The sequence below is a fragment of the Sycon ciliatum genome, chromosome 2 (assembly GCF_964019385.1).
Source record: "Sycon ciliatum chromosome 2, ocSycCili1.1, whole genome shotgun sequence".
Taxonomy (NCBI): Eukaryota; Metazoa; Porifera; class Calcarea; order Leucosolenida; family Sycettidae; genus Sycon; species Sycon ciliatum.
The window spans coordinates 43,235,540-43,263,384 of record NC_088644.1 but is presented as its reverse complement, the minus strand read 5'-3'; the positions used below and the strand labels follow the sequence as shown (position 1 = coordinate 43,263,384).

At 47.9% G+C, this 27,845-nt stretch overlaps 1 protein-coding gene across 1 annotated transcript; it reads left to right on the top strand.

The window, feature by feature from the left end:
• The first annotated feature begins 3,700 nt into the window (after positions 1-3,700).
• On the top strand, positions 3,701-27,259 carry LOC135810204 (uncharacterized). The gene is made up of 21 exons (XM_065323674.1): positions 3,701-4,365; positions 4,528-4,658; positions 4,828-4,873; positions 5,251-5,303; positions 8,244-8,331; positions 8,796-8,878; positions 9,347-9,441; positions 10,052-10,148; positions 10,929-10,988; positions 12,181-12,220; positions 12,759-12,989; positions 13,686-13,738; positions 14,743-14,853; positions 15,727-15,894; positions 16,532-16,786; positions 17,175-17,345; positions 18,067-18,138; positions 18,360-18,449; positions 19,489-19,717; positions 24,722-24,792; positions 25,486-27,259. The coding sequence occupies exons 1-21, from the start codon at positions 4,155-4,157 to the stop codon at positions 25,555-25,557; spliced, it is 2,427 nt and encodes an 808-aa protein (XP_065179746.1). The 5' UTR covers positions 3,701-4,154; the 3' UTR covers positions 25,558-27,259.
• Positions 27,260-27,845: the final 586 nt, after the last annotated feature.

Below are 27,845 nucleotides of genomic sequence, written 5' to 3'. Positions count from 1 at the left end.
TGTCACCCGGCCTCAGTAGTTGGAATCGTATACCGTTTCGTTGTGCCGGTAAACAGAGCCTTCTATCGTTGAAACGCTACCAAACCAACGGTATTTTGGGTGCTGGGTATGAGTACCGTTGGACTTTAGTTTAGCATGAACGGTAACATGCTAACCATGTCTAACTACATGTATGTAGTAGTAGTTGTAGTAGTAGTAGTAGTAGTAGTTGTAGTACCGTAAAATACCGCCAGAGCGCCCCGTCTCTCCCATCCGCCCCTCCCTGACTTCTTGTCAGGGACGTGATTGATTGTATCCTCGTATGACTCTGTCGCAGTCTGTGATGCCGTACTGCACTGCAGACGCGTGCTCAACCCCGTTGGAAATGTACGCAACAGTGCCCACCCTCTTGTCCAGGGATCGCACAAACCCTGCGTTTTGTCGGGTCTGTACGACTCCTGGCTCTTGACCTTTGGTCGGTGTACGAGATGCACGAACAGTTTTCGTAGGGTGAGTACTTTTTCATGTAGCACTGAATGCGGCAAGTAGGACTCGCCCATCCGCCCCTCCCCACTCGAAGCGTCGAGGAGGTGGAGACGCTCTGGCGGGATTTTACGGTAGTAGTAGTAGTAGTAGTACCGTAAAATACCGTTGATCCCCCCCCCCCCCCACGCGGTGTCGCTTCCCAGCTGGTTTTCGGTAGGGGGCGGGAATTAGATCAAGGCTGTGAAGTACAGTACGGTGTAAAACAACGTCGAGGATTAGACTCGGTGTGCTGGAGTGTGCACATTTTCATCATGGATTGGCACATATCGTGTACAGCAGTGCAAGCGTCGGTTCAACATCGTATTCCGTTGTATACGTCGAAATCGCTTCACAGGTAGAAAATTGACAGGCGGGCGGGAATTAGAGAGGGGGCGGGAATTAGAGAGGGGGCGGGAATTAGAGAGGGGGCGGGAATTAGAGAGGGGGCGGCGGGATCAATGGTACTTTACGGTAGTAGTAGAATTCACTATTTTGATAGCCGGCCGGAAGGCCCTGCAGACGTCTATTCTTGCCATTGACCCCGGCACTGTCGATGATCATGATGATGCCATGCCAATCTACACGTTTTCATCATTGGATTCTTTTTTCTTCTTTTTGTTATATTTGCAATTCGTGCGATATAAACTAATCATCAATTATACGACTCCCTGATCAAAACTGATGAGCAAGGAGCACTTCCTGGTTCTGAGCTATGGGCAGTATGGGGAATGCCCGGTTCCATGCGCCAAGTCGTCCAGCGTCGACTACTGTAAAAGCAGAAATTTTCGGTGGTGCAATATTGTCGGTATTCTCCAAAATCGGTGGTTCGGTGGAGGGAAATTTTCGCTAAACCTGTTGTCCAAGTATGTACATGTACTAGTACTGAAATTTTCGGTGCGTTATATATATATACTTTTTGTAGTTTGAGCGCTCTGGCGCTAGAGCGACGAGCCATCTTAATGTCTGTGGTGCCTTCTTTGCACCATGGCTGGTAGCTCGGCCTATTTAGCTCGTAGCTGTACTGATGAGGCATTTATGGCCGAAACAGCTTGCTGTCTACAGCATTGGGTATATATATATATATACCGTAAAATCCCGCCAGAGCGCTCCGTCTCTCCCATCCGCCCCTCCCTGACTTCTTGTCAGGGACGTGATTGATTGTATCCTCGTATGACTCTGTCGCAGTCTGTGATGCCGTACTGTACTGCAGACGCGTGCTCAACCCCGTTGGAAATGTACGCAACAGTGCCCACCCTCTTGACCAGGGATCGCACAAACCCTGCGTTTTGTCGGGTCTGTACGACTCCTGGCTCTTGACCTTTGGTCGGTGTACGAGATGCACGAACAGTTTTTGTAGGGTGAGTTCTTTTTCATGTAGCACTGAATGCGGCAAGTAGGACTCGCCCATCCGCCCCTCCCCACCTGAAGCGTCGAGGAGGTAGGGGCGCTCTGGCGGGATTTTACGGTATATGCAAATTGAGTGTATATATCTTGTAGCAGTTGAGCACCCTTGCATAGCATTGGGTATATATATATATATATAGCAGTTGAGCACTATTGCGTGGGGTAGTGCCTTTGCTGTTTGCTTTATGCAGAGCTCACTGACTTGTCAGTTTGAGCACTCTGGCAAGGTACGTTCGGGCCTGATTGGAAATTTTTATTTCCATTGCTATCAGGTTCGGCCTCATTTCCTCTGTGCTGCCGGCTGACGAGTCCACAAAGGACGAAACAGTTCTGTCCGCAGATTGAGTATATCTGTGGTGCCTCCTTTGCACCACGGCTGGTAGCTCGGCCTATTTAGCTCGTAGCTGTACTGATGAGGCCTTTATGGCCGAAACAGCTTGCTGTCTACATCATTGGGTAGATATATATAATTATATATCTCATTTCCTCTGTGCTGCGCTGATGAGTTCAAAAAGAACGAAACAGCATGCTGTCCGCAGATTGAGTATTTCGCTCCTGCTCTTGTAGCAGTTGAGCACTCTTGCGTGGGGTAGTGCCTTTGCTGTTTGCGTTATGCAGAGCTCACTGACTTGTCAGTTTGAGCACTCTAGCAAGGTACGTTCGGGCCTGATTGGAAATTTTTATTTTCATTGCTATCAGGTTCGGCCTCATTTCCTCTGTGCTGCACTGATGAGTTCAAAAAGAACGAAACAGCATGCTGTCCGCAGATTGAGTATAATTATATATATATTTTTTTTTTCCGTAAAATTGTCGGTACGGAAGTAATAATACTATACTAGTAAAGCGGGATTCACAGAAGCTTTTTTGCGATGCGACACGCGATGCGACAGGCGCGAAACCGGGAAAACCCCAAATCGCAGCCATGTCGCACTCCACGCAACTGCCGCAACTGGGCCATCGCAGGCCATCGCAGAAGTTGAGCTTGGCTCAACTTTTGCGATGCGACAAGCGATTTGGCGTACGATTTTGACCTTTTCTACAGCAAAGTTGTACAAAGGTTCAAGAGTTGCCTATAAATTTGTACAAGTTGTATCAAACCGCGCGAATATCATGGTGACGTAGCCAAATCAGCAAGATCACTGACTTCTTCTGTGAATGGTATTTCGCGAGTTCGCATCGCACGCGTCCGTCGCAGATCGCGTCGCATCGCGTGTCGCATCGCAAAAAAGCTTCTGTGAATCCCGCTTAACTGTTAGTTCTCGAAAATAAAACACCACCGACAATTATTTCTGCTTTTACAGAACTACATGCACATGTACATGCATGATCATTGCATGCTTGCTTGGTTGTGTACAAATTTTGTAACAAAATGACTGTAGTACAAAGTCATGTACAATGTAAATCTACGACTCGTACTCGTACTCACTCAGTTCAGTGACGAGTCGTACCGATCGTGCACTCGACTGCATGCTGCGACACCACATGTAGGCACGCTGTACGGGTGCTTGCTGATCTGCCGTGACTTGAGCCTTGACTGCTTGAGGTCCAGCTCCTTCGGATCGATCGCCGGGTCGGATCCGAAAGGCCACAACTGTCGTAGTACTACACCTGTACTACATTTTAGTACGTACCACGAGCACACGTTGCACGTTGAGCTGACTGCTTTACTTCACTGCTGCCACGTGCTATCAACTTTGGAAAAATCAACGAGAGCGTCTTATCTGTAGCTCAACTGACTGAACCTGACTGGGCCGTGAGGGCCCACAGCCAGTTTTCTCAATGCTACATTTGTAGAGGTTTTCCTTCCACTGACTGTTCCAGGCTTTGTTTGGTGATTCTCGGCTTTGACAACATATCACAACTAAACAGGATCTAGAAGGGATACTCTGCTTCCGACGAGACCAGTGGAGACTGCCGGTGGAAAAAGTCACATTTCGCTGCAAAATTATCTATGTAGTGCTGAATTAGAAACGCGTGTCGTCCGGATACTCTCGCATGTCGCCTGCATGCGTGGTGACATTCATCAACTGCTTTGAGTCTTGGATTTTCCACGTCTGACAGCGGCTCGATTTAGCAATCAATGTTCGTCTCTTGGAGGAAGTGAGCTGCTTGAAATGGATTTACTCAGCCAAATTGACATTCCCTTGTACGAAGGAAGATTGAATTTGATCCCGTCCAAATCTTCTCAGCTTAGGTGATTTCCTCTTTTCAGTTCGACCTGTAGTGCAGCTTATCCTCCTCTGACAATGGAGCATCAACAGCTGTTGGCACCTCGCACCTCTTTTCAGAGTAGCATTGCCTCTGCAGAGAGTACCCATTCTCCCAAATCTCTGTTGAGGAGAGATGTGAGTGCACCCGCCAGCCCTTTGTCCTGCCTGGTGCGTAGCAGGGCAACGATCACTCCAGCAAATTCGACTGAAGTACACATGGACTATCGAGATGAGAGCTTCATTTCAAGTAAGTTTGAGTTTCTGTGTTCTTTGAATGTTTTTTTTTGTGTTTGCGTGTTTGTGTGTGTGTACGTGTATCGGTGGTAAACGATTTGCCTTTCTTTCACTTGTCTGCAGTGCAGAATAATTTCTTTTACTTGTCTGTGTGCTCCAATTATTGTTTGTGCAGCTCAGAACCAGGTCGCTTCTATGAAAGCTGATGTCTCCCGCAATTCCAAAGTCAATTTTGACCTTGAAAGAATTGTGCGACAATTTGATACTCAAATTGGTCTACTCATCAGCTTACGCATCGCGTACGATGTAAGTTTTGATGATGCAAGGAACGCGTCCGTTTGAATTCTCTGGTTTTGTTTCCGTGTTGCTGGAGCTCCTTCGGTCACCGCATGTTTGCAGCCGTTGTTTTGATAAGCTCGCTTGATTTGCTGCTCATTGTGTCGTTTTGTGTGCACTCTGTTCTCCAATGCTGTAGAAAGAGCAGGTTGACAGGCGCGACTTTGGGAAATTGGCTGTCTTGGGTAAGCAGTATCCACGTGCGCATTCATAGTCAACACGTTTCACTCTGTTAGTTTGTACGGTGTGTTCCGTGTTCTTGAGCAATTTCCACTGTTCTGTTACTTTTTGTGAGGAGCGTTGCTGATGTTTAGGTAACTGTGAAGCCCGTGGAAGGCTTGGTAGACGGTCGTTTTCCCATATCGGTAATTATCATGTTGCCGCTTATGGCCGGTCTCTTCTGTTTGGCTTGAAGATTCCGATTATGCCTGTTGAGATTCTGACCCCAAGGTCAAAAGTGGAGCGTTCATCACATCCTGCTGACTGCATCCACTTGTTCCTGTTTCGGAGTTTTTTTCTTCAGTTTTGCTTTACATTTTTCTTCTCCTTTTTCTTCATGCAGGACGTGGACAACAAGATAAAGCTGCATCATGGCCCACCGACGCACAGCTTCGCGTAAGTCATTGTGCCAATTTGTGGGTCATCTGTGGTTATTATTCGCACGCACTTCACTGTCACTATTCACAGATAGAACGTCAAGAGCAGATTTGTGACGGTCTCAGCTACACGACGCTGTCTTGTTCACCAGCGCTGACCGTGCATTGCTGCGCCCCCAGTTCAGTCGCTCTGCGTGGCGGATTCCCGAGGAGCATTGAAGTGTAGACGGACACTTCGCTGTCTGTGCCGCGTGTGATGATTGCGTGGTGCTGCAGCCCCTACAGTTTCTGCTCGGTTACATGTTTTCACTGCGGGGTGGCGAATCCTGTGGCTATGCCCTACAGCGACGCCTAGTACATGTGGTCTACGTAAAATTAATCTAGAGGCTGCAATGGAATCATCCCTTGCCTTGGACGTCTCTTTAGACGTTTCTTTACACGCACTAGTCTGGCATGACATGCCGACAGGGGCACTCAGTACCTTGGACTCAGTGCTTACTGACCTTAGCCTGCTACAATGTTTTTTTTGTGGTTGTAACAATTCCCGGGTGATATATCCTGGACCTAAGTACATGATTGTACTTGTCTATTGATGCATGCAATATTAGAGTCAGACTCAGTCAGGTAATACTCCACAATGAACTATAGTGTAGGTCAACAATACAATGTACACTGGTCTGTCAATGGCAATGAAGCTAATAAAATTGTTTCCTGGTACATCGATAGGTTCCTGTGATTGAGTTTTGGTTATTCACATGTCAGTGTACAGTCGACAGCAGTCTATGTCGTGTGGTGTCACAGTCAGTTCACTTTGTTTTGTTACTGACTACTTCCAACCACTCACCTGTACTGTTGTACTGTTGCACCAGCTGCACTTGCAATGAAATCTGTGCCAGCAAGCACAGACACCATACCCATGGTGGTTGTCAGTCCATATCAGCATCCAGTGGCAACCTCACTTAGAATTCTACTACCCACTCCCCTCAGCTTATTTAGTGGTCTGCTTCCTATTACGGACTCCACCAGCATAGTGCGCAAGGCCATAAGGCGGCGTAAAACAAGAGTGAAATCAATGCTCTATCTGGCTACTTGACTGAGGATTACCAAAACAAGAGCTTTTTTTAAAGTTATTATCTTGATCTTCGTTGATACTGTTATCATGCCAGCTCTCTTCACTCTCAGTCTCATGACACCATGCACACATTTGCATTCAACTCTCACCGGTCCCCAGCATAGAGTATAGTTTCCGCATTCCGGATCCAGTCGGCATACTACACGCTATGGTATACTCCAGACTGGACACCATGTTCTGCAGTCGCAGGCCTACAGACCACGTTTGACATTTACATGGGTGGCGTGCCGTCATACGCTGACCTGTGTGCACTTACGGAAATTTAAAAAAAAAATTGTGCTCCATCACCGCCTGTGCCTTTGCGAACGGAATTTGTTGATAATGGACGGGTGTGGCCACGGGCCGTATGTTTGATGTGTGTAGTGTTATGACATCGTCACTACCTGATGTGTGTAGTGTTATGACATCGTCACTACCTGATGTGTGTAGTGTTATGACATCGTCACTACCTGATGTGTGTAGTGTTATGACATCGTCACTACCTGATGTACATGTACATGACTGTACAGTAAACCTGTCAAGGCGACCACTCGGATAAGGCGACCGCCTGTCCCAGAAGACCACTGCAGCCAGTACCAAGGGACGCTATTTCCAGTCAAATGGCACTGGATAAGGAGACCACCTGGTAACAGAGACCACACTTTGAAAGTCCCATGAGCGGTCGTCTTAGACAGGTTTCACGGTTTTGTATGTTTGATGTCGTATGTGGTGTTATCAAGAGTACGTAACCCCAAGAGTATTCAACTCTGCATATGGGGTATGGCGCGGCGCGCTGCTCGCAGTACGTACCCACGGATTGTGGGCCATTGCGTCATCATTCCCGTAGTCATGGTTTCCTGTTTCCAAATCCGCTTTCCTCAGAGACTTCGAATGGTTTTGTATGTGGTGCGTCACGCATAGGCATCACCTTTGAACTTGCCTTATTGCACGTGAAACCGTGGAAGCTAAACCGTAGGAAAACTCAAATCCAGGCAGCTGGATCGTCATTTTCACTACGTAATGAAGGTGGCGTGCCGTGCAAGACACCCATACTACATAGCTCAAAGATCAGAGCTGCACACTTTTGGGAATATGCACTCTTATTGTTATGTCACTGTCACTACCTGATGTATTGTATGTTCGATGTTTGTATTGTAAATGATATCATTACAACCTGTAATGGTGTGTGTGTGTTGTTTGTAGTGTAAGCTAAGGCCACCCTTTGTTAATTCATTGTTTAACGTCCTTTTTTTCGCGGAAAGGTACGCGGGAGGGCGGAAAAAAAACAAAAGCCCATTCCAAAAACTGGAAACCCCAATCAAACATTTTGACCAGTAAAGCATGTGATATATACAATATTTCTGGGTCTAACGGCACTTGCAGGCATAGAACAACACTCTTTGATGGCACATTGGAGCACATGCCTGATGAATCCAACAAAACAGGTACATAGCATGGAGTTAGCATGTCATGAATTCATTACAATCATCTGGATTTTTACTAGGACACACACCGTACGATATTTAAAAGCCAACAAAAAAAGAAAAAGAACACAAGACAAAGGCATGCCCGGGAGGCAAGATTATACTGTAAGTTTAAGGTCATGATCGGCACACTGTGAAACTACACAATCATGTATTTACAACTTCGCATTATTATTGGTACTACTACTTTCTTGTTTTTTTTTCCGGTCGGAGGCAAAAAGGTACGCGGGCGCGGACGTTAAACAACGAAAAAAGAAAGGGTGGCCTAATAATGACATCATCTTTACCTGATGTCTTGTGTGTTGTTTGTAGTGTAAACTAATAATGACATCATCGTTGCCTGATGTATTGTATGTTTGTGCAGCACTACGGTACACTGTTCTTCTTGCTTCAAACTCGACCGCACTACATAGCAAAACTTGCCCGGCAAGTTGGCTCAGCGTGTATCGACGGTAAGTTTGACAATCGCAATGTGCCAGCAGCTCCTCATATATCATTGCTGATAGTGGTGCTGTTGCTGGTGTCACTGCAATTGCTGCTGCTGCTGATCCTGCCATTGCTACTGCCACTGCTGTTGCAGGCGCTGTTGCTTCTGCTGCCTCCGCTATTGCTGATGTAGCTACTATTGCTGATGTAGCCGCTATTGCTGATGTAGCCGCTATTGCTGATGTAGCCGCTATTGCTGATGTAGCCGCTATTGCTGATGTAGCCGCTATTGCTGATGTAGCCGCTATTGCTGATGTAGCCGCCATTGCTGATGTAGCCGCCATTGCTGATGTAGCCGCTATTGCTGATGTAGCCGCTATTGCTGATTCTGCTGCTGTTGCTACTGCTATTGCTGATGCTGCTGCTATTGCTGATCCTATTGCTGTGTGTGTGTGTGTGTGCGCGCGTGTGTGCGTGTGTGCGTGTACAGACTTACTCAAGGTCATCATGTTCACTCTCTATGGTCACCATTACGATCCGAGAGAAGAGCACTTGCTGCTGTGCATGTTTGAGGTAGGTGGGCCCTTCTAGGTGTGGCAGCCCCGAGAGACTTGTTGCTATAACCTGGTTATCGTGATTTGTTGCTACAAACTAGTTCCTGACTGACTGTGACCCACACGACATCCCTCTTGTCTTATCTTGTTAAGTTCATTCATTCTGATGTTGTGTGTGTTGTTTGTAGTGTAAATGGTATCATTTCCACCTGATGTTGTGCATTCTGATCTTGTATGCTGTATGTGAGCAGTTCACCTGTGTCTGCTGGGTATTGCACCCATTTGCTATGCATCACCTCCAGACATTTGTAACTTGTCGCGGCTCCTGTATGATAGCATTTGTAACTTGTCGGGGGCGGTGATACAAAGTATTGAAGCACAGACGTAATATACTTGTCTGTTTCGCCTCTAATCGATTGTTACAATGCGTTGTTGCTTGACTGCTACCGTGCTCTGTTGCTGCCACTGGTGCTGCTGCTGCTTATAGCTGGCCCTGACGCAGGAGTTTGAGCAGGCAGCGGATGTGACGTGCGTGCTACGCCAGAACACTGCCATTACGCGCATGATGACATCATACACACGGTAGGTCATGTGCCGGCTCGTGTACTAATATGGACACCGACCCTAGGGTACGGGTTAGAGGTTGGACAGTTGTGTAAGATCGGGGATATGTGTCGTGTTTGATTGGCCTCGATTTGTTTTGCTAGTCGACAGTTGTGTTAGCCATGGTGGCACATCAGCACAATCATCACTCCCTCCCACTGTGAACTGTGGATACCAAGATAGCATGACTTGGCTACTGTATCTAGTGTAAGGACTGCACTCTGAAATTGTGAATCTCAGCAGCCAGTGCTCCGGTCTTATCCCCATTCTGTGCGGTGTGTTTTCATAGTAATGCCAGGCTAGCAAGGGTTTCGTGTAAGATTGGATTGCTTCAAAGTATGAAGTAGCAGTTTGTTGCATATCAGGATAAATTTCTGTGTATTCTTTGACAAAAACAATTTTTTCTTTTTTTCCCTATCTCCTTCATTTTACACGCACATGGCAGTTGTGTGTGACATTATTTCGTTTAGCCTCGTGTCTACACTGTGTTCTCATGTACATACAGTGGCTGTATCAACAGTACTATCGAACATTGTTACACTGCTCATCCTCCTTGTGTGTCTGTTGTTTGTTTTGTTTTGTTCTTCAGTCGTGGTCCTGGACAGGAGTATCTTCACCAAGTACTCACGGCTCCCATTGTGTTCCTGGCTACTGCTGGGGACAACCTTGAAGTCGATCCAGTCCTGGTATGTGTGAGAATCAGGCCTTTCCCTGGTGCTGCTGGTGGGTTTTTGTGATCCGAGTTGGCGTGCAGTACTGTGCCGAAGAGCTGGGGGTTCAGCCTCCTAGCCTACATGTAGGCCGTTCTTATTTTCCTGTACTACAGCCTATGCACAGTTGAGTCACCGTGTATACATTGGTATGCTGTGCTTGGTAAAATTTCCAGCCAGTTAGTTCTTTGGCCCTCCGTTCTTCGGCACCCGGCAGTGCTGTAGTGTTTTATAGTGGGGTACAGTCAGACCTCGCATACTAGTAACCGGACACATCCGTTTCCACAAAAATATCCGGATAGGCGAGGGAACCGGATAATCAAACACACATACTGTGTGTGTGCATGACATATGCTGTAAATTGGTAACCAGCGATTTTCTTCCGGATGGCGAGGAATCCGGATGAACGAGTAGCCATAAGTTAATGTCTGTTCTGCTATAGGGCTATGTTGTTCTTGCAGCAACTACACTCATGTACTCACCGTGCTCTCCACTCTTCGATACTTCAAGTACATGTGCTGGATTGGCACTAGCACTCGCGTGTGTGTGTGTGTGTGTGTGTGTGTGTGTGTTTGTGTACGTGTGTACCTGCGGGTGTGGGTGTATGTGTGCGTGTGTACCTGCGGGTGTGGGTGTATGTGTGTGTGTGTTTGTGTACGTGTGTACCTGCGGGTGTGGGTGTATGTGTGCGTGACTGCGTGTGCACGTCCCATGCATGTCTATTTGAATTTCTCCCTTATTGCCGTGTCTTGTCAGGTGTATACAGAGCTGGTCAACAAGGGAATGAAGGACTCCAACACCCCGTCTGGTTTTGTGGTACGTCACAGCATGCATGTACATGTATGCTGTTGGCAAATGTGCACGTCCATGCCTTACGTGAACTTTACTGTCCGATTAAAATGTATACAAGCCCACGCAGCCACAAAATCTGAAACTAGAATTAGACGTAACTTTGTTTTGACTTTGACAATTTCCACGATCTTGGGCATCCTGGAAAGGTCTTGATGAGACGAACGCAATGAGCCCACACTCGGCGCCACAGGATGCACTGGTCCAGCGCTGCAAGCCAGGGAACGCGCACCAGCGCTGAGCTCATGCTCGAGATCGATCTCAATCCACCATGTCACCCCTGTTGCTCGTATCGAGCTCAAATATTTTCGTAGAGACTCCCGGGAACCTACTTTTGAATTTGAATCGGTGTAGCCTTGCCAACAGGTGACGTAAACAGAGAAAATCCCAGCTGTCGACAAGCGCGTCGCGCTCTGAACGCACATTTCCCGGGACCAGAATTACGAGTGCGATAACTCAGCAATCGCTCTTCGTATCGCTTCGGGAATTGTTCGAGGCGACAGCTGAGACTTTTCTCTTCGACCTACATATTTCGATCTCTCCAAAAGACCTAGATTTGAGCAAGTTACGATAATTTCAAAATGCCTACCCCATCGATCCCATTGGATCGATGCTTGTATGTACGGACAGTAAAGGGTTAATAGAGAGGTTCCGCATAACGGAATTACGTTAGTAAAAAAACGTAGTCGATCTACGGAAAGTCTTACGTAAACTGCATGCGCATCTGTGTTCCGCGATACGGAGTTTTCAAATCACGTAGCTGCCCTTGGCAACTCCGAACGTGGCAGTGTACGACGCGGCAGTGTACGACGCGGCAGTGTACGACCGGATCGACTTGGGGAAAGTCACAAATTTGTACCCCAATCCACTTACGGACCAGCTACGCTATCAGAGCCCTATCTACGTACTCAACGTAGACAACTTTCCGTAAGTGGAGTGCAAACTCGCGAATTCACGGGTTTTTCCCGCCCACTAACGTAAAGTCAACTTTACGTAGTGCGGAACCTCTCTAATGTGGCAGAATTGAGGCATTAGCATATGAGGCCGCCGTGTGTTCTGTCTTTTGAACACCATCTTTCTTCGTAAATTCTGGTATGTGACCCTACTATCGCTATTGATCAAGTCTCTGTACTTGGTGTCCACTCTTTCGTGTGTTTAGGCTGCTGAGGATCCTGATGTCAAACATCTTGTCAAAGATCGTATCCTCTCCTGCCCTATTCCAACATGTCGTATAGTCATGGCTGCTGCCTGCTGCTGCTGCTGCTGCTGCTGCTGCTGCTGCTGCTGTTGTTGTTGTTTGTTTCAAATCATTATTCTCACGATGGCCTGTGGCCAATGAGAGTTGTTGCTGTTGCTGTTCAGATTCTCGTCCTTGATCTTCAGGTCTGTACATGGAATGATTGCTCGAGATCTCAAAAAGCACACAGCCAGTCTTATCCTCCTGCAAAGACACGTGTGTTTCATTTGCTTCTTGGAGTAGCCTCTAACAGTGCTTCGACAAGCCAGAGCTGTTATTCAGAGCCTGTGAGTCGGGCGGTCTGAAGAGGCCATTGCCACCATATGGCGCATGGTCTCTTGAGTACTACTACTACTACTACTACTACTACTACTACTACCACTAGCATTGCATAACTAGCTTGTACATGTACCCTGCAGTTGGGCAAACAGCCATGAGTACTTGAAATAGCCACGTGTATTTAGCCAGTCACGTATCCTTGACCAGCTCGTCTCTCCCAGGCACACAACGCCTTCAGGAAGTCCTGGAGTCATTACTAGGCTGTATCTTCCGTTCAGCTAGTAGTGTTCCCTTTGGTATTCGCTGGTTGTGTCGCACAATTCGCACGTTGGTTCATCAGTACTTTCCCGACACGTCGAGCCAAAACGAAGCGCAGCAAGATCGAGCAGCATCGCTCGTCGGTGGTTTCTTCTTTCTGCGCTACATCAACCCTACCATCGTCAGTCCTGCAAGTGAGTTTGTGGTGTCGCCGTGTGTTTGTGTGTGTGTGCGCGTGTGTGCGTGTGTGTGTGTGTGTGTGTGTGTGTGTGTGTGCGCGTGTGTGTGTGTCCAAAAAGTAGGGATTCACTGGCCAGAAAAAGCCACTTCATAGCTGTGTGCTGTAGACCAGGCTGAATAGTGGTGGCCAATTCTTCAGCCTTGCAAGCTGTTGAATGGTGCAATCCCAGCACAAGCTGCTATGGCTTCTGCTCTAGCATCGCTATCACCGCCTCCGGCGATGGGCGTCCAGTTTTTTTATTTTTATTTTTTATTGTTTGCCTCACAGGCAAAGACCAAAAATTGCATAGTGGGAGCAGAGTGATGGTGAGGCTTTTTGCCCTCAGCCGACCGGAGGTCTCGACGTCATGGGGGACATAAACGCACCAAAAAAAAGAAGAAAAAATGTCCATTGGTGTGTGCACGTGTGTGCACGTGTGTGTGTGTGTGTGTGTGTGTGTGTGTGTGTGTGCGCGCGCGCGTGCGCAGCGCAACCATTTATCTGGTGAATATCTTGGACGACACAATGCAGAGTACCCTGTGCATAAATCTTGATGGAAGAGGTTCATCGCTTGTAGTTCACCGCCAGGTCACCATAGCACACAGCAACAACCAGCTTATCATATCTAACTGTAGCGTGTTGTTCCATTGGCTGATTGTGTTCTGTACAGAAATCAACATCAAGAATGTCTCTACCAAGGCTGCACATAGAACATTAACACTGGTACGTACAGTATGCACAGAGTCTGCACTACTGGGGATTTGTGCAGCTTAGATACTGCACATAGTCTGCACTACTGGGGATTTGTGCAGCTTAGATGCTGCACATAGTCTGCACTACTGGGGATTTGTGCAGCTTAGATGCTGCACATAGTCTGCACTACTGGGGATTTGTGCAGCTTAGATACTGCACATAGTCTGCACTACTGGGGATTTGTGCAGCTTAGATGCTGCACATAGTCTGCACTACTGGGGATTTGTGCAGCTTAGATGCTGCACATAGTCTGCACTACTGGGGATTTGTGCAGCTTAGATACTGCACAGAGTCTGCACTACTGGGGATTTGTGCAGCTTAGATGCTGCACATAGTCTGCACTACTGGGGATTTGCACAGCTTAGATGCTGCAAATACTCTGTAGTAGTGGGGATTTGTACTGCTTAGAAGTTAGATGCTGCACATAGTCTGTAGTAGAGGGGATTTGTGCAGCTTAGATGCTGCACAGAGTCTGCACTACTGGGGATTTGTGCGGCTTAGGTGCTGCACATAGTCTGTACTACTGGGGATTTGCGCAGCTTAGATGCTGCACATACTGAAGTAGTCTGTAGCCGCGGGGAGTTGTACTGCTTAGATGCTGCGCAGAGTCTGCACTGCTGGGGAATTGCACTGCTTAGATGCTGCGCATAGTCTGTAGTAGAGGGGATTTGCACAGCTTAGATGCTGCACATCGTCTGTAGTAGCGGGGAGGTGTGCAGCTTAGATGCTGCACATGATCTGTAGTACCGGGGAGTTTTGCAACTTCGAAACTGCACATAATCTGTAGTAGCGGGGATTTGCGCAGCTTAGATGCTGCACATAGTCTGTCATACCAAGGATTTACGCAGCTCAGGCGCTGTACATAGTCTGTAATACGGGGTTCTGTGACCAGTACCAATATGAATAACAGCATGCGCAACGGCTCTGCCCTGGCCTTCCCATCATCTTCGTGTCTTCGTGTTCTCTTCTCACAGATGGCGAAGATTATTCAGAAGATAGCAAACCAGGTGGATCCCAACTCGTTGCGTGAACCGTACATGGTGCCCTTTACGGACTTCATATCCAGTTACCAAATGAAGTTGAAGGTAAGCGTGCTGTTGGCTGCTGGTATCAGAGGTCTAGCCAGGATTTTATGCCAGCCGGCCAACGTTCTAGTTACTGCCATCAGTCTCGTATCCACACAGACACACACACACACACACACACACACACACACACACACACACCACTACAAATCTTGCATTGCAGCTTGCATCTCCTTTCGCTTCGTCCAATTATGGGCATTCATCAGGCAGTTGTGACAATGTGATTATAGGTAAATTAACAAAATATGAAAAAGGAAGCAAACAGCTACATGAGCATGGATCATGTGTTCACCAACGTCATGTCTGCATGCAGTGTACATTGGTCATCTGACAAGACCCAGCCTAGCCACAGCCCTGTACACCACCAGAAGCAGAGAACCATGACCCAACCTGTTACATTTTACTGACGTACTCAAGTGCATACTCAAGTGCATTTGAGCTTGAGTGAAGAGCTAGCACTGAGCCTGAGTAGCCAGTGCTACGTACTGTACTGTACATACATATGCCTAGGATATGGGTTGTACTCCACCATCTCTGACTCAAGTGCTAGTGCAGTGCACTACAGTCTACATGGGGATGCCATGTTTCGGTATGTAACAAACAGGGATTTTCAGTCCTTCCATCATCATCATCATCCTTGATACTGATTTCTCTCATGACATCATCATCCTTGATACAGATTACTTCCATTACATCATCCTTGATACTGATTACTTCCATTACATCATCCTTGATACTGATTACTTCCATTACATCTTCTTTCGTGATACCCATACATGTGGCATGTTCATGTTGGTGTACAAGCATGTAACGTGCCTGAGCCTGATATGTCGTCTGTGCATTATTTGTGCATGATCTTTTGTGTGTGTTCAGGATTTCTTTGATCAGCTGTGTGATGTTGATGACTTCCATGACTTCATGCAAGTAGAGCACTTCCTAGCCTTCACTAAGAACTCAGTGATGTCAGAGGTGGAGCTGAGCGATATCCACAAGCTACACACGCTCATTTCCAAACACTCCGAGAAAGTGCTGGCAGTGAGTGTAAGTCTTCCGTGGGGTTGTACTTTGAAGTGTAGACACGTGCTAAACATGGGTATAGGTGTGGGTCAGTAAGTCGTGCCATCTAGGCAGACGGTACGAATGACTAGAGCGTGAAACGATGCAGATTTCAATCCCGGGGTGACCGTTCCAGTTGCCCTTGGGGCAGGAGAAACGTCATGCTGTGCAACCAACTTTGGCAGTATACAGAGAGCAAACAGTGCCTGTGCCGTGTGTGCTCTCGCATCTCAAATGAATGCAGGCTGGTATTGGATGAAGATGCTAAGTCTGTACTGCAATCTGCCTATCATTGCCTAGCTCCCTCTGGAGCTCTCTGGTGTGGGGGTCAAAGCTTGCGTGGCCGTGCGTTGAAGTGCTCATATGTGCTGAACACGGATGCTATGCGCATGTGTGGGTTTGGGTGGCTGCTGTTTCCTTACCTTAGTTCAGAGAATTGTCCTCCTGCTCCATTGTGCTAACTGCCTCTCTTCTTCTAGAATCGGGTGTTTCATCCAGGCAAGAGCACTATTTTCTGTACCAAGGTCAACTTTCTCTGCCAGTAAATTCAGTCGTTGAATGTTGTATCTGTTGTTTGTCCTTGTTTGTGTCCTTGCTTGTGTGCTGGTGTGCTGGCTTTCAGGGTCATGATCGGCTGGGGTCAGTGCTGGACGAGCTAGGTGAGATACCAATGATGATCAACAACGGGGCGTCGAGAGCCACGCTACACTTGTGCAGCCGTACTACCATGAACGACGACGCTGCAATCATCTTGGATGACAGTTTCACGGACATGTCACTAATGCGAGACTCTACGGACTCTTGCTCATCAGCAGATCAGCAGCTGAAGACGTTCAAGACCCGCTGCATAACACTATTGGCACGGCTGTTCAAAATGGTAAGAGGCAGGCAGATAGACAGACAGATAGACAGACAGACAGACAGACAGACAGACAGACAGACAGACAGACAGACAGACAGACAGACAGACAGACAGAGAGAGAGAGAGAGAGAGAGAGAGAGAGAGAGAGAGAGAGAGAGAGAGAGAGAGAGAGAGAGAGAGAGAGAGAGAGAGGAGAGAGAGAGAGAGGAGAGAGAGAGAGAGAGAGAGAGAGAGTGCGCAAGTTTCAACTGCCCTGCTGATGGGTGTAGCTGTGTGTTCATGTTCTTTGTACGTTCTACCTGCTCTTTTGTCTCGGTACAGTCTTCGATTTAGGGTATATCACTCTATTTCTATCTCTGTTGAACACTCTCTTCTTTCCTCTCTCATTGTGTCTGGTGTCCAGCTCCCAGAATCGTATCGCACTCTTCCCTTAGTGCACGTAGTTAAATCAGCGGAGGATTTTGAAGTGCAACAGATCAAGGACATCTCGTCCATCACTGAACTTCTCCTGAACAACCTCAGGCAGAATGGCATTGACGTTGAGTCTTCTATTGACTACCTCAACATGAAGGAGGTAAGGAAATGGATGAGCTCTGGTAACCTGAGGTCAGGCTTCAGGCACTGACTAGCGATAAATTGACGTTGAACAGGAGATTTGGAGAAGGTAAACCTGTTTTATTTTTATTTTATTGCAGCACACACTGCAACAGGGATTTGGAGAAGATAAACCTGTTCGTATTTTGCCACACACACTGGAACAGGAGATTTGGAGAGGGGAAAACATGTGTTTGTATAATTGCAGCACACCCTGGTATTGTTATTAGTGCTGTTATGCGGGTATAGAGTCTATACTATAGACACACCAGAAGTCTGGCTATAGCCTGGATACTGCACTGCACTAATGCAGTTTTCTACCACGATGGTCATCACATAACCGAACATCTGACCAAAGTTATGATGTAAACTCCTTGTTGTTATGATGTAGGCATGCATATCCCGTTACGCTGAATCTGTAATGACTTTTCTTCCCGTGTGGCTACGCTTGTTCTTACCACATTGGATATGTCTGCCTAGCCCTGGACTGACTTGGGTCCGATGTTCATCGTTACGTGTGAGGTTCTAACATCGTGTGTGTGTGTGTGTGTGTGTGTGTGTGTGTGTGTGTGTGTGCACGTGTGTATCTGTGTGTGTGTGCGTGTGTCTGTGTCTGTATGTCTGTGTCTGTATGTCTGTATGTCTGTGTCTGTATCTGTGTGTCTGTGTTGTCCTGTACTTTACTGTCCCCGTGCTCGTAGAGTTTACCGAGTCAGGAGGAGCTGCACGCTCGCTGTCGTGGTGAACTGATGCACCTTGTGCGCATACAAACTGTAAGTAGCATCATAGTGACAGTCATTGCCCCCCCCGGCTGGATTGTGCTCGGGACCGCATGTTGCTTTTCATTGTGTCTGCAAGACCATGGCGCCTGGGTAGGAACCGATTTTCTGCGGCTAGGCTGTCTGTCGAATTTTCTCTTGTGTGTGTGTGCGTGCGTGTGTGTGTGTGCGCCACGTGCCCACGTTTGTGTATGTATGTTTGTGTGCGTGTACAGCTTGTCAATGAACATTTTTACTTTCTCAGTGAGCAGCTGGAGACTTACAAGGTCTATTTGACAGCAGCCCGACTCAAAGCCGTGACATCAGTAAGTAGGAAGTGCATGCTCTCCGCTTGCTGGGCTGTTTCTACAACTTCAGTCATGCTCAATGATACCATTCTGATCTCATGAGTCCAGACTTTGTGCACCAGGGCATAGCACAGTGGTCCTAGGTCCACTGTTGCGCAGCACCCTGTGCGCGTTGACTCACGAGGTCTGATTACGGATTACGCTGGACGGCAGCACTGTTCTAGTTCGAGAGAACAACTAGTCAAGCTGTGCGTGTCCAGCAAGCCCCTTTTATGACCAATAGTCCTTTGCACGTGCAGAAAATTGTTGCCTTCTTGTAGTCTACAAGCGTTTTGCTGTGTCATGACAACCATGGCACAAGGGCCCCGTATCCCACCCTTAACTTGATGCCCCCCCCCCCCCCATATCGCACCCTTAGCTTGTTCAGTCAGAGCCATTGCAACGTACAAACTGGTTTTAATGGTGCCTTACTCTCAGGCCAGAATAGCCCTTATGTCCAAGTAACACATAACGTGCGGCGTACTTGCCGTCCATTCATAGAGGCCTTGTCCTGGCCAGCAACTGTGGCCCGCTTGGGGTACGTGCATCGTATGTACATGTACAGTGGAACCTGTCTAAGACGACCGCTCAAGGGACCTTCAAAACCTGGTCTCTGTTACCAGGTGGTCTCCTTATCCAGAGGCATTTGGCTGGAAATACCATTCCTTGGTCCTGGTTTCAGTGGTCTTCTAGGGCAGGTGGTCGCCTTGACAGGTTTTGCTGTACCTGCATTATGCAGGGCTGGGCCCACGAAAGAGTTTCCCATTAAATTGCTGAATCTGATATGCTCAATACTGAAGCACATAATCAAAGTGGAAATTGTCATCAGTTTTCCCCCATGACTTCTGTCAAATAACCAGTTGCAATCAAAATCATTCATGTTTTGGTGGTAATGGGGTTGAGTAGCTCCTAGGGCTAGGTGACTATCTGTTTCTAATCGGTTGAGTGTATTCGTCTGTCGTGTATGTGTGTGTCTGTTTGTCTGTCTATATATTTGTGCATGCATCAATCTCCGCAGCGCTTAAGCGATGGAAGAGAACGGCCTCGCAACCGTCGACGCAGCCTCTCTGCTGCCAACTCGCCTCACCCAGTCCGTGTGAACATAACCACGCTGCGTCGGTTTAACGTTGTGGCCGTGTGTCCTGCGCAGCGCAGCCGAGAGACTATCGAAGTGGCAATGCCAAGTCCCGGACAGTATATCTTCAGCGTGGTGGGCGCAAATCGAAACGCCAACACCGACCAGTCAGGTATGCTGCATGAACACATGTGCTATTTAGCCTTACGTTGGCCAATGTCCCCAAAGGGGGGCATATGTTTCCCCTGACGTAACGGGACTCTGTCGTACTCGTGATAGTCACACCACGAGTACAAACAATCCGACACTCCAGAACAACTCCAGCACAAAACGTGTACATGTACATGTATGACGCATGGCAAACATGTGTCTGTGGCTTAGGCCTGTCCGAATATTCTGATTTTTTTGCATTTTGGGGTACTTTGGAGTGCATTTTGCATTTTTTGGAATTTTGCCCGTTTTCGGTCGAATTCCAACGTTTCAGCTCGGCCAAGTTCAGTTTGACTGGCTATTTCAGTGTCTTCTGTCCCTCTCACTTATTACTGGGCGCTAAGACACTGGCCTCCTTACGGAACACACAAGTGCGAATGGTTTGTGGATGCTACTGGACTTCCAAAGTCAAATACAACAGGAAATACTAGTAGGCGAACGACGTCTTCCGCCTTCACGAACGGGAAGCTCTGGAAACTGTCCACATCAGCGATCATTGGCATTATCTCATTGACCTTGCAAAGGTCGCACAGGCGGGCGGCTCGAAAAGCTGAGACGGCATTAGCTAGAACACCAGCCACACAGGAAACAGGCGTTGAAGTAGGTAATTGCAGGTGGCAAGCATTGGCGAGCCGTATCCATCCAGATCTCCCTGTGGTTAGGATTAGCGGCGCCTCCTAGCTGTGCAGCAACGGCTTCCGTCAAGGGCAAATGAATGGGCTGCATGGCCACGAAGGTGCGAATGCCACTGATAACTTCGTAAGCTACGAGACGAAGCGCACCGTCGCCTTCCAACTTGTACGTGGCTTGTACGAATGGACAGCAAAACTCGACCGTCACTGCGAGCTGGATTTGGAGTTCTACTCGGCATTCAAGGTTCTCAATGACAGCATGCATTCGGCGGCGCAAAGCTCCAGGCGTCTCGACATCAGTCCGGAGAAATCCGACCACATCTCCGAACAGGTTTAGCAGTTGATCCATGACTTCATATTTCGACCACCAGCGGGTTTTGCTATAGGTCTTGATGCTCACGTTTGTCAGAGCCTTCCAGTCCAACCTGACTTGGGGCTGTGAGAAGACAGCTGAATCCAGTAAAATACAAATGTGTCTAGCTGGTTGGTCACCACAGCTTCGCCGACATGATCTAGGCAGGAATTGAAACGATGGAGGAAAGTTCATAGCACCGGAAGTTTGTGGGTAGGCGAGATCTCAGCTCAGGGTCGTGGGTAGGTTGAGCAGCGTCGGGCGCCAATGTAGCACAAGAGGGATCCACGAGCGGGATTTGAACCCAGCACGTACCCCTGATTAGGCTACCGGGGATCACACACACGCCGGTCCTTCATGGACAGAACTACGCAGAGCCGGCTCCAGATCTAGCTCTTCAACTGGAACTGCAATCTGACCTTCCACGGGCAACTTCAACTGACCGGCACAGCAAGTCGTCCTGAAGGTGCTGCTGGTCACATACCAGTGGCGGATCCAGGATCCGAAACAAGGGGGGGGGGGGGCACACTACAGGCTCAATGGAACAAGTTTACTTTTACAATGACTTTTGTGATACTCGAACATGTAAATGTATGGGCACTATTGGTATAATATAACAATCAGCAATTGTACCAACCAAACGGAAAAAGACCTGTCTTATGATGTTTGTGATGTTTTATGAATTGATGTAATTATTTAGTTCAAGTTGTATAGTAAAATGATTTATTTCTAATGCTGGTATGCAAGTGTGAAATACTCGTACTATTAGTTCAGCTATCAGCAGTGATTGCGTTGGAAAGCAGCATACGCCTGGGCTTCATCCGTGCAAACCGGTCGATGATGGCATCCACATCAAGGGCGATGTCCTTATGGACGAAGAGTAGAATCAGTGATTGCCCATGGTGCTGCGCAACTTGGTCTTGATGTAGCCAAGTGCGGAGTTACTGCGCTCAACAGTTGCTGTTGTGACCGGTGCAACAAGCAGAATCGTCAAAATACGCTGGACATTTGGGAACGAGACGCTGTTCGCCTCCAGCAACGCAGCAGTGAGGTCGGAAGGGGGATCAACGTTTGCCCTGGCTTGGAACGCCAAGGCAAGTGAAGTTTGCAAGGCAAGGGCAGGAAAATCTACGCATTGCCATGCGAAGTTTTGGACTGTGTACTTGCACTTGTACCGTCTTTGTTTTCGTACTACGAGTACAGTGCAGTACTAGACCAAAACCGTAGTTCTGGTGCGCACGGATCGCGGATCGCGGAATACAGATCGACGCGACGAGAGTTGACAGTTCACAAGTTCAGTACACGCGTACCGCGTATCGATCTACGGACCCGGTGAACCAGTGCATGAATGTGTACAGTGCATGCAGTACAGCGACTGGGCCTTGTCATCTACACAGGAAGTGCGCGCGAGCTCGGTTTCGATCGAGATCAGTAAAAAAAAAGTCGGTCGGCGCTTCTGAAGGGGGGGGGGGGGGGGCACGTGCCCCCTTCGCCCCCCTCTAAATCCGCCACTGCATACCTGTCGCAAAGACCGTGTCGACACCGGCAGATCGGCCTTGATCTCTTGAACAATAGTGGAGAAGGCCTTGCAGGGACGCTGAGCTTCTTGGATGCGTTGCGTCGTGAGCGGACTCAGGTTCTGTCGGTCAGTAGCGGCAGCGAATGCAGCAGCACTATCAACGCAAACATCATCCGTCTCCTTGAACAGTTTGACCTTGGACGATGGAATCCGTGACAAACGACCGGCAAGGTTCTTGGCGGATGGAACTCATAACACATCCACCGCCGTGCCCGTTGTTGTAAGAAAAAGATCTCCAGCCGGCGCCGAATGAGCGTTGCATTCGAACCACTCGTCTTGGATTCTCTGCAGGTCATGACCTGTCTGCCGCAGCCAACTGACCTACTTCGAAGTACGAAACAATGAACACCAGCACGTGTTATTTTCGGATATCACCTCAGATTGACTATTACACTGTGGTCAGCGGAAACTGTCATGGCAGGACAGGCGGCCATAGAACACATACCGTGGTAATAGGCCGAAAAATGCACAAATTTAAGAACAATCCAGGCTAGATTTGTTTTCCACAAGACTAGTGTTCCTCATGGCATTATTTGCAGCATCTGCTGCTCTCCGTGATCGCTGAATAAGAACAACACGGCTGAATTTGAACATTTGAGAACGATGCTAGGCTGGGCCTTGAGTCTCTGCATTCTTCGGCTCTCGATCTTTCTGTAACTGTGACTGTTTGTACAGAGTATTAACCTATTTCATTCAACAAACACGCATGGTGTCGAATGGGCGGATACCAATTACGGAAATTCTACCTTCATTTCGGAATCAGCGGAATTCCATTGAATGCATTCTGACGATAAAGTCTGTATACGGTGGAACCTGTTTAAGACGACCGCGCGTGGGACCTTCAAAACGTGGTCTCTGTTACCAGGTGGTCTCTGTTACCAGGTGGTCTCCTTATATAGGGTCATTTGACTGTGTGTTGTGTGATGCCAGTCATCAGTTTTTGTGTAGTATTGTGTTTGCTGTGTGCTAGCAACCTTGAAATCTTGCTAGATCCATTGTGTGTGAGATTGATTTGGTGCGACGTGATGTGACGTGCTGCGTATTGTTTGTTGTAGAGGGCTCTGAGAATGCATGTGTTCCTGTGTGTGCGCATTCGTGTGTGTGTGTGTGTGTGTGTGTGTGTGTGTGTGTGTGTGTGTGTGTGTGTGTGTGTGTGTGTGTGTGTGTGTGTGTGTGTGTGTGTGTGTGTGTGTGTGTGTGTGTGTGTATGTATAACTCATAATCACAAGGTGATCGTAGAGGCATTAATCAGCGAGAGAATTGTGAATGATGTCTCTGTGTCCAATTCTATCGTGTGCTGCATGAGAGAGAGCATGCAAGGGAAGACCCGTCCAACTTTTGATGTTAGAAATCCATGATGTCGCGGGCCTTCCTCTTGGTCGAGATCCAGGAGTTGATCCTTGCAGGAAGGACTTGGAGAAAACGTCATGTCTCGTAACATTACCAAACCACATCAACTTAAATTTCTTGACTTCATTCGCTAGCCGTATCCTTGCTCCGATGATGCCATTGATTTCTTCCAGGATAGATTGGTTGGTACGCCGGTCGTGGTATGTTACTCCTAGTGTTGAAACGAGCGTATCTATAACAAACGAGCGATCAGTTCCACTAACGAGCAAGCTATCGAGCGAGCTAACGAGTTTCATTGATGTGGCAAATATGATTTTTTGAATAATTTTTTTTCTAAGTTCGATTTTTTCAGCTGGTTCAAATTATCACCGCCGGCATTTGGGGTTGCTGCTGCTTCACTTCGGACTGCTGTTTGGTGTCGAGGTGTCTTTTCAGCGCCGTCGTCGAGTAGCCTTTGTAAGAATAGACCGTTTTGCAAAGATTGCAAGTAGTCCTGGTCTTCGCTGCATCGCGGGAGAAAACTTCCAAACGACTGAGCGTAACTATTTTACTTTCACTCGCGCTGAATGGAGAGGTGACCGAAGCATATCCTGCGACAGGTCAGCAGATGCGGAACAAGACATCAGTGGAGTCCACCAAAGCTGCAACGACAACACAAACAACTCAAGTGTCGTGCAGGCATACTGTAACGGCGAGTGATTTTCACTTTGAGCGGGACTGGATTCTCGATCGACCAGGGAGTCGTAAAATATTTTACGACTCGTGTACGGAGTACGGTGTACGGTGTTCGTTAGTGCAAACGAGCTGGCCGCACAAACGAGCCGAGTTTCTGGCGAGCGAGCTAACGAGTATCCGGTGAGATCGTTTCAACACTAGTTACTCCTAGGAGTCAGCGGAAGCACTTCATCTCGAAGGGGGGGGGGGGGGGTGTAGACTATCGAATATCCAAAAAGCATAATACAGTGAGTGTAGCAGCAGGATTGGTAGCACCACAGTGAGTAGAGAGGAATTTTGATGCAGTATTCTTGTGCATGTATGTCTGTCAAACTGCAGGTTCAGGTTATACTCATGTCGTGGATGTGACGTTAGAGCATCTTCTGGAGTTGCGAATAAGCAGCACTCCGGTGAGTGATACACGATGTATGTGCTTTTCCCTTCTGTACTAGTACTGTGTGTGTGCACACATTCTCACATACACACACATGCACAAACACACACACACGCACATGCACGAACACACACACACACACACACACACACACACACACACACACACATACACACATACACACACGCACACACACACCATTTTGACCATCTGACTATTTGACGCCCATCGCCAGAGGCGATGATAGCGATGCTACAACAGAAGCCATAGGAACTTGTGCTGGGATTGCACCATTCAACAGCTTGCACGGCTGAAGAATTGACCGCCACTATTCAGCCTGGTCTACACCACACGGCTGGTGTGGCCAGTGAATCCCTCACACACGTACACACACACACACCACACACACACACACACCACACACACACACACACACACACACACACACACACACACACACACACACACACACACACACACAAACCACACACATGTCGGATGGGAACTAGCACCACTGACAATTACTTCAATGAAAAAGAGATTATAGTGGCCATGTGTTCACAGTAACTTAAAGGTGTGTATCCATCAACCGAGTAAATCAAATCTATTTACTGTGTTCTTTTTTAAAAGGTAGCTACCAATGTTCTCAGTGTTTTGCAGTCGGGGCGAGGGATCATTCTCTTTGCTCTCCATTACTGCTTGTTTGTAGGTATTTATTTTAGATGGCAACATCACGTTTGATGCAAGTGCCACCGTTAGCTGGCTACAGCGGCTGTTTTGAGGTGAGCACACGGGGAGTCCACATCACCATCGCTTTCCAAGCAACCTTACTGAATGACACGTGTACATATAGGGACGTGACGCTCGTCGGCAAATATCTGCCGGTGGTGTCGTCGTCATGACTACTAGTACGCTGGTTACTAACCCCGTATATGCATGCACTAGTGATGCACGCTCGCGCTGTATATAGCGTCGTCCCCTAACCCCCGCCCTGCACCCCAGCCTGCTGCCTATTTATGCTATCGTTTCCCTGTTGTATGTAACGAGACTAGTTAAGAAGTCAGACAAGCAGAACATCGCGCCGAGCATTGTACTGTCACGTACTAGATCAGCGTGGGTGTTGGCATGCCAGTGCTTTCGCCGTTATGTACTGCTGCTTTTCTGGAAACACACACACACACACACACACGCACGCACACACGCACGCACACACGCACACACGCATGCTGCTCATCGGTTTGAACATAGCACCAACCCGGACCCCCTACCCTGTATAGCCACATACCTGTCTGCTTGACTGTAGATATCATAGAGAGTGTGATTGATGTATTACCTGTGATCTGTCGCCGAAGTGTCCTGACCAACTTATGATACATGATGCCACGGTGGTCTGCATGATGCCATGGTCTGCATGATGCCACGGTGGTCTGCATGATGCCACGGTGGTCTGCTTATAATTTAAAGTATCTCTGAGATGACATGAATATGGTGATTTGTCTTGCCGAGCTACAGCTGTTTAAAACTTGGCGCCCTGAGCGCCTTGTGCTGATTTTCTAAGATTTTCTATTTCTTTCAAGAGGTCGTTTATTTGTTCATCGCCAAAAATGCCATGAACTTTTCTTCCAAGCAAGCTATCATTTCTCATCATCCCTTGCCTTTATAAAACTGCTCATAAGAAATCGCGAATCTTGACTCTCGCCGCTCTCATCAGCTTCCTTTTTATCCGAGTGCTCCCGATTGTGTACTTATCCGTAGTTGGTACTGCTAGTTTATTTCTTACTTCGTGCCCTCGTCTTTGCTTCCTGTCTACTCGCCTCAGTTCACCCACTGTCGCCATTTTTTAACGTTGGTGTCCGCGGTGTACCAAGGGCTTTTCTACTCCCGCTCTCATTATTTCTCTTCTTCTTTCTAATGTGTTTAGTGGACTCTCGTTTTACCGTCACACCTGTTTCTTAGCTTAGGTCCGGACGTCCGTCGTTTATCCGTCGTGTGTGTGTGTGTATGTAACCCCGCCGGCCCTGTTCTTTTAGTACTCCTGGCTACCATGCCGTATAAACGCTGGCATGCAGTGCCAGTGTATGCTAGATGCGCGTGCCGTTTAATACGTGTTTTTATAGTGAGTTTGTCCTTCTTCCGCTCATATGCTGTATACACCACACCTTGGTAGGCTGTAAGTCGCCGCAAGGATTGTGCGTGAAAGTTTCCTGTGCTGTACCCTGCTCTCCATTGGCTGTGTCTACACGATTGTGCTGAGCTGCGAGTTACCCGTGCCTGTCCAGTGCAGCCGCTGTCCTGATTTTAATGCTCTATTTTATCCGGTGTGGTTCTTTGATTTTCGATTTTGAACTCTCCCTCGTATATGCCGTGTCTGACTATCTCCTCGTTACTTGACTCTTCGTGATATACATGTACATGATTGTATTGCTTCTTATGGTCATGTGCAAACTTACTTTAAAAAAGAAATATTTCCTTAAAATATTCTACTCCTGGATTGCATTGGATGGTGATGGGATCGTGAGAGAACACGGTCATGCCCTGGCAGCGCGCCGGCTTTAATTGTGCGTGGTGTCCGAGACCTGCGCGCATGCGGCACTATAGACGCGTTTGCCAGTGTTCTGCATGGGGGCTTGGCTTTGGGTTGTACTGGTCTGGAGCGATCTTATGCACAGTCACTTGACGCACAAATGTGACTGTGTACTCGTGTCGACACACTCGTATTACTGTGTCAGTGTACGTGTGTGTGTGTGTGTGTGTGTGTGTGTGTGTGTGTGTGTGTGTGTGTGTGTGTGTGTGTGTGTGTGTGTGTGTTCATCAGCTGTGTGGTGGATACCAGGCTAGAAAATAGCGGCGGTCAATTCATCAGCCTTGCAAGCTGTTGAATGGTGTAATCCCAGCACAAGTTGATATGCCTAACATAGCTGTTCGCTATCATCGCTTCCGGAATTCCGCGATGGGCACGTCTGAGGTCTGAGGTGTGTGTGTGTGTGTGTGTGTGTGTGTGTGTGTGTGTGTGTGTGTGTGTGTGTGTGTGTGTGTGTGTATGCATGTGTCAGTGTGTGTGGTGGTGAG

Bases quoted from the DNA above. Each gene is read 5' to 3' on its own strand.
- LOC135810204 (XM_065323674.1), top strand. From the start codon at position 4,155: ATGGAGCATCAACAGCTGTTGGCACCTCGCACCTCTTTTCAGAGTAGC. The intron at 4,366-4,527 runs GTAAGTTTGAGT...TTGTTTGTGCAG, and splicing joins AGATGAGAGCTTCATTTCAA to CTCAGAACCAGGTCGCTTCT. The intron at 19,718-24,721 runs GTATGCTGCATG...GTCAAACTGCAG, and splicing joins CGCCAACACCGACCAGTCAG to GTTCAGGTTATACTCATGTC.